The 15,952-nt window shown below is 36.8% G+C and overlaps 1 protein-coding gene across 1 annotated transcript in view; it reads right to left on the bottom strand.

Moving 5' to 3' along the window:
* Positions 1-8,199: 8,199 nt before the first annotated feature.
* Positions 8,200-15,952, bottom strand: part of LOC132754082 (uncharacterized) — a 32,621-nt gene continuing 24,868 nt past the window's right edge. The window contains exons 10-14 of the mRNA XM_060744679.1: positions 15,436-15,683; positions 13,686-13,819; positions 10,058-10,236; positions 9,078-9,189; positions 8,200-8,452 (exon numbers count right to left, since the gene is read on the bottom strand). Coding sequence (XP_060600662.1) covers positions 8,200-8,452; positions 9,078-9,189; positions 10,058-10,236; positions 13,686-13,819; positions 15,436-15,683 — 926 coding nt within the window. The remainder of the gene's footprint in view (positions 8,453-9,077; positions 9,190-10,057; positions 10,237-13,685; positions 13,820-15,435; positions 15,684-15,952) is intronic.

The raw sequence follows: 15,952 nt of genomic DNA, 5'->3' as shown, positions 1-15,952 counted from the left end.
TATGCTAAACATGTCCTGACAAGTCTATGCATAATATATCTTGACAAGTCCATGCTTAATATGTCTTGACTAGTCTATGCTAAATGTATCTTGTATGGTCTTTGCTAAGTGTTTCTTGTATGGTCTATGCCAAATGTCACTTATTTGGTCTATGCTGAATATTTCTTGTATGGTCTATGCTAAATGTGTCTTATATGGTCTATGCTAAATATTATTTGTTTGGTCCATGCTAAATGCTTCTTAAAGTTATATGATATATGCTAAAATGTCTTGACTACTCTATGCTAAATGTATCTTGACTAGTATAGGCTAAATGTATTTTGACTTATCTATGCTGAATTTGTATTGACTAGTCTCTGTGATTAATGTCTTGACTACTATATGCAAAATGTGCCTTGACTACTCTATGCTTAATGTGTCTTGACTTGTATATGCTGAATTTGTATTGACTAGTCTATGCTAAATGTGTCTGTATGGTATATGCTAAATGTTTTGAACAGTTTTTCCTGCTTAATGTGTCTTGACTACTCTATTCTTAATGTGTCTTGACTTGTCTATGCTGAATTTGTCTCGACTAGTCTATACTAAATATTTCTTGTATGGTATATGCTAAATGTTTTGAACAGTTTGTCCTGCTTAATGTGCCTTGACTAGTCTATGCTAAATATGTCTTGAATTGTTTGTGCTAAATGTGTCTTGAATTGGCTATGCTAAGTGTATCTTTAATGGTCCATGTTTACTATGTCTTGAACAGTCTATGCTAGATGTGTCTTCTTTCATCTGGTAGGGAATCTAGAAGCAGTGATTAGGAAACTTGCCGGTATATAGTTTGGTGTCCTGCTGCTCAATTACCACAAGTAATTTGGATATACCTAGCTTGCTTACGGGAGACCGTTGGTTCTACGCAGGTGCTCGCTCCTGCCTGAAATAATGCACGTGGGGTGACCCGGATGACTTTTTTCCCCACTCAAGCTGGAACGCACACATGTTCTAATTAAAGAAAGACGAAAGCCCAACCAAAAAAAAAAAACAAAGAAGGAAGACAAAGACAATGTCAGTGTCACAATTTAATGTAATAATTGACTGATATGCATACATATGATTTTAATAATTTTATGGAAAATATTCAAAAACAATGAAGAATAATCGGGGTTATAAAGACAGTTTGTTTTTTAACTTGGTTATAGCTTGGGAAACGACTTATACATGTAAGGTTAATCCCAGGTAAACTATTAGAAAAATCTAATTTGAAAATTTAAAATAAGGTCATAAGCATTTGTCGCAGAAATACATAATATATCCAAGGTTTTATAACATTTTTAAAAAGCATTGTAGATTGTTAAAATTATTTCTATTAGCCACAGACCAAGTGCTATAAAATATCTAGTGAAAAGTCTTTTCGATGTTAATTCTTTTTTTTTCTTTTGCACAAATACTGAACTTTATGTTTGGGTTAGGGTTAAAGATATTTCCTCAAATGATTTTTGTGCACGTTTTCGTCTGCAAGTCATGAACATTATATCGGAGTCTGAAAAATAACGTGTTTTTTTTTTCTTCTCTTTTAGGTGGGGGTGGAGGGGGATTGTTTCTACATAACTAAATTAAAAATATTCATTTTAAAGTAAATAGTGTTTCAATATATTGTCTTAAAGGCCCATTATGCTTCAAAAATGCTAGTGTTTTACTTCTCAAAAACTTTTCTTTTGGGTATTATGTTACAGTATATAAGAAAATACACATTTGGCATATTGTGTAACTATCTAATGCTTCTTTCGCTTTTACGCAATCTTATTGTAAAAAAACACGACACATGCCCTAAAGTCATTATCAAATATTATTATACACATGGTTGCCATTTCTAAAGAATTAAAAATTATGCATTTTATGAGGCATAGTGTGCCTTTAAGTTTCTCTGTCTGTACACACTGTCACTAGGGAAGCAGTTTACACTCTTTTTCTTTGCCTGCTTGACAGCTGAAAGAAACGAGAACAATATGCAATTATTCGTTTGTTGTGGAATTTATTGGGGTTTTAATATGCAAGCTATCATAGCTCAACAGGTCAGAGCGCAAGACTTGTAATTTCGACATTGTGGGTTCGATTCCCAGACTGGCCAACTTATCTTCCGGATGAGACTGTAAATCTACGTCCCGTGTATGAGTGCTTAAAAACATGGCACAGGAGAAGCTTCTGGAATTGAGGTATCATCTTACATTATCTCCAAAAATATAAAAAATGACTAACATTCTTCTGGAGGACTCGCTCATATGGGCAACCGGTGGCGAAAATAAAAAAACTCAAACACACACACACAAATTTCGTTTCTTAAAAAAGAAGGTTACAGTAGCCGATGTATGTTCAGTTTATGACATTTATTGTAGGTAATTTTCCTGCTGGTACGTTCATTTATTCGTTGTCTGCTAGGGTGGTTGACCAGTTGGTTTCATTTGTCGTTTCATTGTTTATTATTGTATATTGATATGGCTTGTTGAACAGAAATAAACATCTTTTTTCTAGAACATACTGACCATAGTTTATATCATACGTTGTAAAATAAAGTTAACTATTAACGATTACTTTAAGTATTGTTTATGACAAATTTAATCTAAAATGTTGTGGTCAATTATTACTAAAAAAAATATTTTACTTAGACCTGTAACTGAATAGTTTAACAACTAAGTTAACTTGAAATGGCCACTGATAACTACCAACTACGCTAGCCTTGATTGACTGGTCATTGGTAAATAAACGACTAAGTTAACCTTGACTGGCCACGGATACCTATAAATTTAGTTAACCTTGACTGGCCACGGATAACTATCAACTAAGTTTACCTTAACTGGCCACGGATAACTATCAACTAAGTTTACATTGACTGGCCACGGATACCTATCAACTAAGTTAACTGCACCGGCCACGGATACCTATCAACTTAGTTAACCTTACTGGCCACGAATAACTATCAACTTAGTTAACCTTAACTGGCCACGGATACCTATCAACTAAGTTTACATTGACTGGCCACGGATACCTATCAACTAAGTTAACTGCACCGGCCACGGATACCTATCAACTAAGTTAACCTTGACTGGCCACGAATAACTATCAACTTAGTTAACCTTGACTGGCCACGATAACTATCAACTTAGTTAAGCTTGACTGGCCACGAATAACTATCAACTTAGTTAACCTTGACTGGCCACGAATAACTATCAACTTAGTTAAGCTTGACTGGCCACGAATACCTATAAATTTAGTTAACCTTGACTGGCCACGGATAACTATCAACTAAGTTTACCTTAACTGGCCACGGATAACTATCAACTAAGTTTACATTGACTGGCCACGGATACCTATCAACTAAGTTAACTGCACCGGCCACGGATACCTATCAACTTAGTTAACCTTGACTGGCCACGAATAACTATCAACTTAGTTAACCTTAACTGGCCACGGATAACTATCAACTTAGTTAACCTTGACTGGCCACGGATATCTGTCAACTAAGTTAACTGCACCGGCCACGGATACCTATCAACTAAGTTAACCTTGACTGGCCACGAATAACTATCAACTTAGTTAACCTTGACTGGCCACGAATAACTATCAACTTAGTTAAGCTTGACTGGCCACGAATAACTATCAACTTAGTTAACCTTGACTGGCCACGAATAACTATCAACTTAGTTAACCTTAACTGGCCACGGATAACTTATCAACTTAAGTTAACCTTGACTGGCCACGGATATCTATCAACTAAGTTAACTGCACCGGCCACGGATACCTATCAACTAAGTTAACCTTGACTGGCCACGAATAACTATCAACTTAGTTAACCTTGACTGGCCACGAATAACTATCAACTTAGTTAACCTTGACTGGCCACGCATTAACAATAACTTAGTTAACCTTGACTGGCCACGAATAACTATCAACTTAGTTAACCTTAACTGGCCACGGATAACTATCAACTTAGTTAACCTTGACTGGCCACGGATATCTATCAACTAAGTAAACTGCACCGGCCACGGATACCTATCAACTTAGTTAACCTTGACTGGCCAAGCATTAACAACAACTTAGTTAACCTTGACTGGCCACGGATATCTATCAACTAAGTTAACTGCACCGGCCACGGATACCTATCAACTTAGTTAACCTTGACTGGCCACGCATTAACAACAACTTAGTTAACCTTGACTGGCCACGAATAACTATCAACTTAGTTAACCTTGACTGGCCACGGATAACTATCAACTTAGTTAACCTTGACTGGCCAAGCATTAACAACAACTTAGTTAACCTTGACTGGCCACGAATAACTATCTACAAAGTGAACCTTGACTGGCCATTGGTAACTAAAAGACTAAGTTAACAATGACTGGCCTCTGATAATTAAACAACTAGGTTAAGCTTGACTGGCCACTGGTAACTATCAACTAAGTTAACCTTCACTTGGCCACGGATAATTATCAACTTAGTTAACCTTGACTGGCCACGAATAACTATCAACTTAGTTAACCTTGACTGGCCACGAATAACTATCAACTTAGTTAACCTTGACTGGCCACGAATAACTATCAACTTAGTTAACCTTGACTGGCCACGGATACCTATCAACTTAGTTAACCTTGACTGGCCACGAATAACTATCAACTTAATTAAGCTTGACTGGCCACGAATAACTATCAACTTAGTTAACCTTGACTGGCACGAATAACTATCAACTTTAGTTAACCTTGACTGGCCACGCATTAAACAACAACTTAGTTAACCTTGACTGGCCACGAATAACTATCAACTTAGTTAACCTTAACTGGCCACGGATACCTATCAACTTAGTTAACCTTAACTGGCCACGGATAACTATCAACTTAGTTAACCTTGACTGGCCACGGATATCTATCAACTAAGTTAACTGCACCGGCCACGGATACCTATCAACTTAGTTAACCTTGACTGGCCAAGCATTAACAACAACTTAGTTAACCTTGACTGGCCACGAATAACTATCTACAAAGTGAACCTTGACTGGCCATTGGTAACTAAAAGACTAAGTTAACAATGACTGGCCTCTGATAATTAAACAACTAGGTTAAGCTTGACTGGCCACTGGTAACTATCAACTAAGTTAACCTTCACTGGCCACGGATAATTATCAACTAAGTTAACCTTGACTGACCAAGGATAACTTTCAACTAACTTAACCTTGACTGGCCACGGATAACTACCAACTAACTTAACCTTGACTGGCCACGGATAACTACCAACTAAGTTGACCTTGACTGACCACGGATAATTATAAACTTAGTTGACATTGACTAGCCACGGATAACTATCAACTTAGTTAACCTTGCTTGGACACTGATAACTTAACATAACAGTTTACCTTGACAAACAACATGAGCGTGACTCCCATAGCAACGAGCAGAAGCATCGATAGGGCCAACATGGTCGAGTAGGCAACAACGTTACTAACGCATTCAACCTTGACTTCCTCCTTGTCTGTAAAACGATAACAAACTACATTGTTAATCAAATCGACAAATGATCTTAAAGGATGGACCTTTTCTGTTTTGCTTAGCTACACCTTTTCCTTTCATTGCTCAAAAACAGTATGACAATCATAATCACGTGTTCTTTTGTGCAAACAAGGTCAACCAGTGACTACGTATTAGTTCAGTGTAGCAATTAGATACAAGTTAGCCAATTTACATAAAACTGTAGAAACACTAGAAAGGTCCATTAAAAGATTATGTGTACGTTACCTTTCCTAGACATCTGCATATTTATTAATAGTAAACAAATAAAAATATAGACTCAGATTTTAGCCTTTTTTTTTTCCTTGTCCCGTATATACCGCATAACGGTTTTTAGTGTGGTGCCCCAACACATTTTAAGTCACAGAAGGATTTTTCAAATAAACTATTTAAAAGACCCTGGTCTCACTCGAGAAAAAAATAGATTGTAATCTTAATAAATGCAGAGTTCAGTTACCCGTAAATAATCAAGCGCGGTCCAGAGATAGAGATAAGGGACATAACCACATCCCCAACCTCCCCGCCACGCCGGTCCCGCTGTTTTGGCTATTAGGTAAACTCCCTCTGATATTCAGATATTAACTATTGAAAATCAGCAAATACATGTATTTAACTTCTGATCCTAGAAATGTCAAGCACAGTCTGCAATATACATTACCCAGTGTCAAAACTCTGCACCCCCCCCCCCCCCGGGCTGTCTGGTTAAACATCCTGAATATCTCTTAATCTGCGGAGAGTAAGGATAGGTTCGTCCTGTATATATACTGCAAAACATGTCAATTCAAAACTATGCAATGACAACATTTGGCTTGGAATTTAACTTATTTCCATTTTCTTCGCTGTTTTACTACCACACATAGTGTCCGGTGACAGGTGTGTATGACAGAATACTAGCTTTTAACGTATCCGGTAACATACGGGTCTGACAGACGTTAGCTTTACGTACCTTGAGGTGGTCTTGCGAGTTTTACATTGGCAGTAACGGTAATAGGCGGGTATGACAGAATTAAGCTTTTAACATACCTTGATGCGGTCTTGCGAGTTTTACATTTTTACATTGGCAGTAGCGGTAATAGGCGGGTATGACAGAATTAAGCTTTTAACATACCTTGATGCGGTCTTGCGAGTTTTACATTTTTACATTGGCAGTAGCGGTAATAGGCGGGTATGACAGAATTAAGCTTTTAACATACCTTGAGGCGGTTTTGCGAGTTTTACATTGGCAGTAACGGTAATAGGCGGGTATGACAGACTTGAGCTTTACGTACCTTGAGGCGGTCTTGCGAGTTTTACATTGGCAGTAACGGTAATAGGCAGGTATGACAGAATTCAGCTTTTAACATTACTTGAGGCGGTCTTGCGAGTTTTACATTTTTTACATTGGCAGTAACGGTAATAGGCGGGTATGACAGAATTAAGCTTTTAACATACCTTGAGGCGGTTTTGCGAGTTTTACATTGGCAGTAACGGTAATAGGTGGGTAAGGATCTGTGGTCTCGTTAACATCCCTTCTTCTTCGTTTAGTGTAATCTACATTTGGATGGTTTGCACACACCTGAATATACATATATATTAAATGTTTTCATTGAATTAATAATTGATAAGGAACCATAACTACTGTTTCCATGCAAACATTACGATTATATTATAAATAGTGAGCATTATCTTCAATCGCTAGTATACTCCTCTCCCCTTACACCGACACTCTTTAACACCGACCCTCTTTAACACCGACACTCTTTAACACCGACCCTCTTTAACACTGACCCTCTTTAACGCCGACACTCTATAACACAGATATATTAATACAATATAAATATATATACTAATTTTCAAAAAATAATAATGAAGACAGTGAAAATTGGACAACTATAAACCGCCTTTTATTAAGTACACTGTAAAATATGATTGAGCAAGTGTTATACAAAGGTAAACAACTCGTGCAAACATATTTTTGAAAGTCACGAATCAGTTGTTTCAGTCTTTTTTAAATTTCATTGTTAATTTGGAAAGATAAAAAGTATAAATGCTTCTGACCATACTGATATGCTTAAATAGGGTACAACGCCCTTTTATGAATTGTCGGATGAATATGATTTTGGAAAGAAATTTGTTACTACTCATTTGAAAAGAAATATTTCAAAATAGGCAAAATATGTTCAAATAGGCGAGAATAAAATGAATGTAGAATAAAAAGGCGGGATGTGGAAAATTAACGGAATTTGGAGCATAAAGACGAAATGTGGTGGGGTGACGGAATATCAAAAACAAAAATAAAGACGGAATGTGCAGAAAAATATTGACGGAGAAAATAGACGGCATGTTGAGAAAAAAATATAGATTAATATGAACCAAAATAGAAAGAGAGAAGAGAAAATAAGGATAATGAGGCGCAGGAGGAGGAGACGGAATATGGCCAAAGTAGACGAAAATAAATGGCGAAGTAGACGAAAAATAGCGGAAATAAAAGAACTTTTTGGCGGAAGTAGACAAAATAATTGCGGAAATAGACGAAATATGGCGGGAAGTAGACGAAATAAGCGAAAATAGACGAAATTGTGGCGAAAAGTAGACGGAATGGTTGGCGGAAATTGACGGCTTCTAGGAGAAAAAAGAGATAAATAGCATAAACATTGGTGTAAAACTACATCCCCCCCCCTTACCAGCATTTTGACGATGTTTTAAAGTCTTGGTTTCGGCAAAACTTGACCTTACATCTGAAGTACACGTGATCATTTCCCCCTACCAGCCATTTAGCTGCGTCAAACTTCCCTGATAACTGTACAAAATTATAGGTTCCCGTGGTGGTGTCCGAGATTATACCGAGAGCGTCTGCTCCGTCTTTTGAGGCTACTTTAAATTCTTCTGACAAATAAAATGCTTTGCCACTCTGCAATGTCCCTGCTCTGCATCTATAGATAGAAAATCACATCAATCTCATCTATCAAACCGAGCTAGCAACATATTATTTGAAATGATTTTTCTAAACCAATGTCGGCTGGAAAAAATTGGGAGTTAATTCGACGTTGGTGCATATTTTGTTATGTACATTTTTTTGGAAAATATATCAAATAAATGTTAACTTATTATTTATAGGAGAAACCTGCAGATTCCTGGTTTTATTCGGAATTTTTGTCCATACACTTTTGCCAAAAAGCTAAGCGGATTTTTGTCACTTTGTTATCTAAATATTCATTTGTAATTTATTATCCCGCCTACACCGCGGGGGGAAATGTGCCGACCGTTCATTCGTTTCTGCCCACGCAGCCGGGACAATGTGATCCACCAAAATAACGGATGATGATATTGCCTTTCGACGGACACAAATAGACCGGGGATTTAAACTATATTTGAAAATCTAAAATCAACACTCCCGTTCTCCAAGGGGATGATGGCAATGGTTACGACTTAAAATTTCAGAAAAAAAAATCAATTCATTATTTTATTGTATTATAGTGGTGTTCACCCTTCACGCGCGTGATATTACAGTTACTGTACGAATAGCTGTCAACGCATTCGTAAAAGAAAGAGGTATACCCAGTTGATGCATCTGTTAATCGAATCACTCTGTTTGTACCAGTTGAAGAAAAAGCAGCATTATTCGACGCCTCGCAATCATACGCGTAGAGTCCATATGCATGTACTTTATCTGAAAAAAACGAAAGAACGTTTAATATAATTGTCTGCGTCATATGATCTAAAATGGCGGACATATATTGACGGACGGGGGTAGAAAACATGGAGAAAAGTAGAATCATGTGATCTTAAATGGCAGACGAGGAAAGACAGTATGGTCATGTGATCTAAAATGGCGGACAAGGATAGCAAACATGGAGAACAGTAGAATTATGTGATCTTACATGGCGGACGAGGATAGACAGTAGGGTCGTGTGATCTTAAATAACGGACATGGATAGACAACATGGAGACCAGTACAATCTTAACAGTGAAAAATTATTTTTGGAAGTTCTTGCTGTTGTCCTATGTTAAGGTTGTAAGATTAAAATATCTCTCAAATTCATTTTAAAACACCGACCAGTATGTGCATCCTTTATTACGAATATTAACACAATTAAAATATATATTATACAGTGCTTATTTTAAGGATTACAAACATTTCCCGTCCATAGTCAATTGATTCCTTTTTGTTATAAAAAAATGAACAACATGTGGTAAGCAAGATTGAATTCATTAACGGTTTTATATTGTTAATAGGCCGTTTCCGTCTGACGGTACAAAATGTCTTTCGCTTTTAAAGCCGCATGCATTCGGATGAACCAAAATAACAACTAAGCCGCCATTTTTTTCAAGTCACTGCTATAAAACATTTTAGTCACGTGACAACCTGCTTGGTAGTGTGCACACCCTGTTTCGTAAATCTTAGTTACAGACTACTTACATTAAAATTTTGAAATACAGAATTAATATTTTTGTCGAAAACCAATTATCGCTATTACGGAAAGGGCCGAAAAGTTACGGAAATGGCCGTAAAGTTACGATTAACATTGTAACCATACCTATTGGCTTAGTGGTACCGTAGTCCAGAGCGACACCAAGGAAGAGATCTTGACCTAGAAACACCTTATCTCCGTTGGGAATCTTCGACTTAACAGAAGCCTTGTAGTAACGTGAATTGCTGATAAACATCTCAACATACCGGCTCGACGCTTTAATCACGTTATATTCTACAACGCCACTGTAATGTGCATGGAAAAAATAATTAAGCATGAGATTAATTAATCAATTAATTTATTTATTTATTCACTCATACATTAATTCATTTATTCATTCATATATTCATTCATTTATTCATTTATTCATTCATTCATTTATTCATTCATACATTCATTCATTTACTCATTCATACATTCATTCATTTATTCATTCATACATTCATTCATTTATTCAATTGGTTGTTCATTAGTTTGTTTGTTTGAGACTTGTCAACGGGATAGATATTTTCTCTAAATTGAATCATTCCACGTTGTAAGTTTATGTACTTCTTGATAAACACACATTTTCTATATATTACCAAAATCGGCGGCAGAAAAAGATATGCCTGCGGTTTTTCGACGTGATGTGATATAAACACATTAATGTGTTTGTTTGTTTTTTCGGGTTGTTTCGGGTTTTTTTTTAGAAAAAGAAGAATTTGACCTGCTAAGGCGGATTGTTTTTTAAAGCAAAACATTGTGATTTTGGGGGAATTCCTCTCGGATCCAAAAGCCTAAGGAAAATTAAAGGGAGATAATAACAGCAGTGTTTTTTTTTACATCGACACAGTATAAGTCATATCGCGACGTTCAAGCTTTACTGGTGGAGGAAGACCTCAGGTGCCCTTTCTTGCATTATTTCAGGCACGAACGGAGACCTGAGTAGAACCACCGGCGTTCCGTAAGCTAGCTGAATAGCTTCCTCACATGAAAGAATCCAAAGTCCCTGTCGGGATTCGAACCCACAGCGGTGAGGGGCAAATAATGGCAGTCGATATTTACAAAAGCAGATCATGTTCGTAGGTAATCACGGTACGAATGAGTATCCGTATTATCAGGTGATATAATAATGGCAGCCAGCTATTGTTGACTTTCAAACCAATAAATGAGTTATAATGGTTGCCAGGATAATCAAGAAAAACAAAGTACTGTTCATCAAGGGAGATAACAATGTCTGAAAGTTCTATAAAATGGATAGAATTGGCTGTCAAAATTAATAAAACGAATGCATTTTAGGAATAAAAATAACATTCAGTTTCATGAAAAGTAAAATTTTGAAAGTATTTTTTTGGGAATTGAATGTGTTTTTTATTGTATGGGGAGGGTAACCATTTAACTCACTTTGTATCCACATTAACAATGGTCATCCTTTGGCAACACGTTGCAAATGTACTTAAGGAGGTACCATTTATACTCACTTTGTATATCACATTAACAATGGTCTCCTTTCTGGCAACACGTTTGCAAATGTACTAAGGGAGGTAAACCATTTATACTCACTAATATCCACATTAACAATGGTTTCCTTTGGCAACACGTTGCAAATGTACTAAGAGAGGTAACCATTTATACTCACTTTGTATCCACATTAAACAAGGTGGTCTCCTTTGGCAAAACACGTTGCAAATGTACTAAGGGAGGTAACCATTTATACTCACTTTTGTATCCACATTAACAATGGTCTCCTTTGGCAACACGTTGCAAATGTACTAAGAGAGGTAACCATTTATACTCACTTTGTATCCACATTAACAATGGTCTCCTTTGGCAACACGTTGCAAATGTACTAAGGGAGGTAACCATTTATACTCACTTTGTATCCACATTAACAATAGTCTCCTTTGGCAACACGTTGCAAATGTACTAAGGGAAAGGTAACCATTTATACTCACTTTGTATCCACATTAACAATGGTCTCCTTTGGCAACACGTTGCAAATGTAGCTAAGGGAGGTAACCATTTATACTCACTTTGTATCCACATTAAAATGGTCTCCTTTGGCAACACGTTGGAAATGTACTAAGGGAGGTAACCATTTATACTCACTTAGTATCCACATTAACAATGGTCTCCTTTGGCAACACGTTGCAAATGTACTAAGGGAGGCTAACATTTATACTCACTAAGTATCCACATTAACAATGGTCTCCTTTGCAACACGTTGCAAATGTACTAAGGGAGTAACCATTTATACTCACTTTGTATCCACATTAACAATGGTCTCCTTTGGCAACACGTTGCAAATGTACTAAGAGAGGTAACCATTTATACTCACTTTGTATCCACATTAACAATGGTTTCCTTTTGGCAAAAACACGTTGCAAGTGTACTAAGGTGAGGTAAAACCATTTATACTCACTTGTATCCACATTAACAATGGTCTCCTTGGCAACACGTTGCAAATGTACTAAGGGAGGTAACCATTTATACTCACTAAAGTATCCACATTAACAATGGTCTCCTTTGGCAACACGTTGCAAGTGTACTAAGAGAGGTAACCATTTATACTCACTTTGTATCCACATTAACAATGGTCGTCCTTTGGCAACACGTTGCAAATGTACTAAGGGAGGTAACCATTTATACTCACTAAGTATCACATTAACAATGGTCTCCTTTGGCAACACGTTGCAAATGTACTAAGGGAGGTAACATTTATACTGTACTAAGGGAGGTAACCATTTATACTCACTTTGTATCCACATTAACAATGGTCTCCTTTGGCAACACGTTGCAAGTGTACTAAGGGAGGTAACCATTTATACATTAACTCACTTTGTATCCATTTACATTAACAATGGTCTCCTTTGGCAACACGTTGCAAGTGTACTAAGGGAGGTAACCATTTATACTCACTCACTTAACAATGGTCTCCTTTGTATCCACATTAACAATGGTCTCCTTTGGCAAACACGTTGCAAATGTACTAAGAGAGGTAACCATTTATACTCACTTTGTATCCACATTAACAATGGTCTCCTTTGGCAACACGTTGCAAATGTACTAAGGGAGGTAACCATTTATACTCACTTTTGTATCCACACATTAACAATGGGTCTCCTTTGGCAACACGTTGCAAAAATGTACTAAGGGAGGTAACCATTTATACTCACTTAGTATCCACATTAACAATGGTCTCCTTTGGCAACACGTTGCAAATGTACTAAGGGAGGTAACCATTTATACTCACTAAGTATCCACATTAACAATGGTCTCCTTTGGCAACACGTTGCAAATGTACTAAGGGAGGTAACCATTTATACTCACTTTGTATCCACATTAACAATGGTCTCCTTTGGCAACACGTTGCAAATGTACTAAGGGAGGTAACCATTTATACTCACTTTGTATCCACATTAACAATGGTCTCCTTTGGCAACACGTTGCAAGTGTACTAAGGGAGGTAACCATTTATACTCACTTTGTATCCACATTAACAATGGTCTCCTTTGGCAACACGTTGCAAGTGTACTAAGAGAGGTAACCATTTATACTCACTAAGTATCCACATTAACAATGGTCTCCTTTGGCAACACGTTGCAAGTGTACTAAGAGAGGTAACCATTTATACTCACTAAGTATCCACATTAACAATGGTCTCCTTTGGCAACACGTTGCAAGTGTACTAAGGGAGGTAACCATTTATACTCACTTGGTATCCACATTAACAATGGTCTCCTTTGGCAACACGTTGCACGTGGCTTTGAGGTAAACATCACCGGCTCTCTCTAAGTCTGCCTCTGTTGAGTCATACACTCTTACCACAAACTGGAGTGTGGCAGGCGGCTGAAATATGAATGGTCTTACATATATTAATTAGAATAAGCTATTAATTATCAAAGTTCTAAAAGTAATGACGGAATATTTTGCAAGATCATTTATAAATTTTTTGTGTTATAGTTATCGCTCAGGGAAGAATTCCCCGAAAGGTTAAGTAGGTACGAGTGCAGTATGTAGCGTGGGGGATCTACTGCCGCGGTCTTATTCTAGAAAGACTAAGGACCTGTACGTGTTTAAAAAAAAACATAAACAATAGAGTAGGATCTAGTCTCTTTATGAGGCTCAAAAATGATGAGTTTCTTTTTTTTCTCCTTCAATCAATTATTTACTCTTGTTTTCATTTTTCCAAGCTGAACACGCCCTTATCGAACCCATGGTGTACACGAAATAACAAAGTTGTGTCTGTATTAAAGAAATAGCGGTTCTGTCCATATTACATGTATTAAAAAACAAAGGTGTGTAATAAAGATGTCAGTATAAAGCTGATTCTGCTGCACTCTCACACAGCTCTATAACCTGTATTGCACTCATCTAGCGCATCGTCCAATATAGATTTGTTGTGTACTTATTAGCAAAAAAAACTTGTGTACTCAACAATGTATTATAACCAAATAACGTAACTATATTTTACCTAAAACTCTTTAGTGTTTAAACGATTGAATTTAAAATAAATAAACTCGCTTACATCTGCGGTATTTATATACATACGAAACTCGCTTACACCTGCGGTATTTATATACCTACGAAACTCGCTTACACCTGCGGTGTTTATATACCTATGATACTTGCTTACACTTGCGGTAATTATATACATATGATACTTGCTTACACCTGCCGTATTTATATACATACGAAACTAGCTTACATCTGTGGTATTTTTATACATATGATACTTGCTTACGTCTGCGGTATTTATATACATATGAAACTCGCTTACACCTGCAGTATTTATATACATACGATACTTGCTTACGTCTGCGGTATTTATATACATACAAAACTTGCTTACACCTGCGGTATTTAAATACCTACAAAACTCGCTTACACCTGCGGTATTTAAATACATTAGAAACTAGCTAAGGCCTGCGGTATTCATATACCTACGAAACTCGCTTACACCTGCGGTATTTATATACCTACGAAACTCGCTTACACCTGCGGTATTTAAATACATTACCTAAGGCCTGATAGATACTTGCTTACACCAGCGGTATTTAAATACATATGATATTTGCTTACACTGCGGTATTTATATACAAACTTGGCTTACGATACTTGAACTTACGTACACCTGCTGGTATTTTATATACAAACAAAACTCGCTTACAGCTGCCTGCGGTATTTAAATACATAATTAGAAACTAGCTAAGGCCTGCGGTATTCATATACCTACGAAACTCGCTTACACCTGCGGTATTTATATACCTACGAAACTCGCTTACACCTGCGGTATTTATATACCTATGATACTTGCTTACACCTGCGGTATTTATATACATATGATACTTGCTTACACCTGCGGTATTTATATACATACGAAACTCGCTTACACCTGCGGTATTTATATACATATGATACTTGCTTACACCTGCGGTATTTATATACATACGAAACTTGCTTACACCTGCGGTATAAGTCCAGTCACAAGTAGTGGGATTACTGTTAGTGACTACAGCCTTGTAGTTGTCGGTGGTTCCGGTTATTAACGAAAATGTTTGCGCACACACAGGATTCGTACTTTCTGACACTGTGTTAGCAGCAAACTGAGTCTGGTCTAGAAATTTCATGGCAGTGTTAGTTTTATGAGGTGCATGCAACAAGTTAACGTTAACTTCGTATCCAGAGTCAGTGTCCCTACAATATACCAACTCTGAAATAAAATGCGAATATATGATTATTCATAATGATATTACTGAAGTCCAAAAGCCCAAAAATGTAAAATTTCAATTTCTTACATAGGGTCACTTAAAGCAGAAAGATACTTAAGAAACATACTCAGAATAAATTGAAAATCGCATTACATGCTAGTCTATGTCCGACTAGAGTGAAAAGCGTTCCTTTAGATTATAATACTAATTTTAGTATGGCCAATGAGATTCCTAGATTTCAGTTTGCAATTTTAAAATGGCCAATGAAAAT

Source organism: Ruditapes philippinarum, unplaced genomic scaffold (genome assembly GCF_026571515.1).
Source record: "Ruditapes philippinarum isolate M1 unplaced genomic scaffold, ASM2657151v2 ctg971_1_1_1_1, whole genome shotgun sequence".
Classification (NCBI taxonomy): Eukaryota; Metazoa; Mollusca; class Bivalvia; order Venerida; family Veneridae; genus Ruditapes; species Ruditapes philippinarum.
This window is presented reverse-complemented; position numbering and strand designations above follow the sequence as displayed.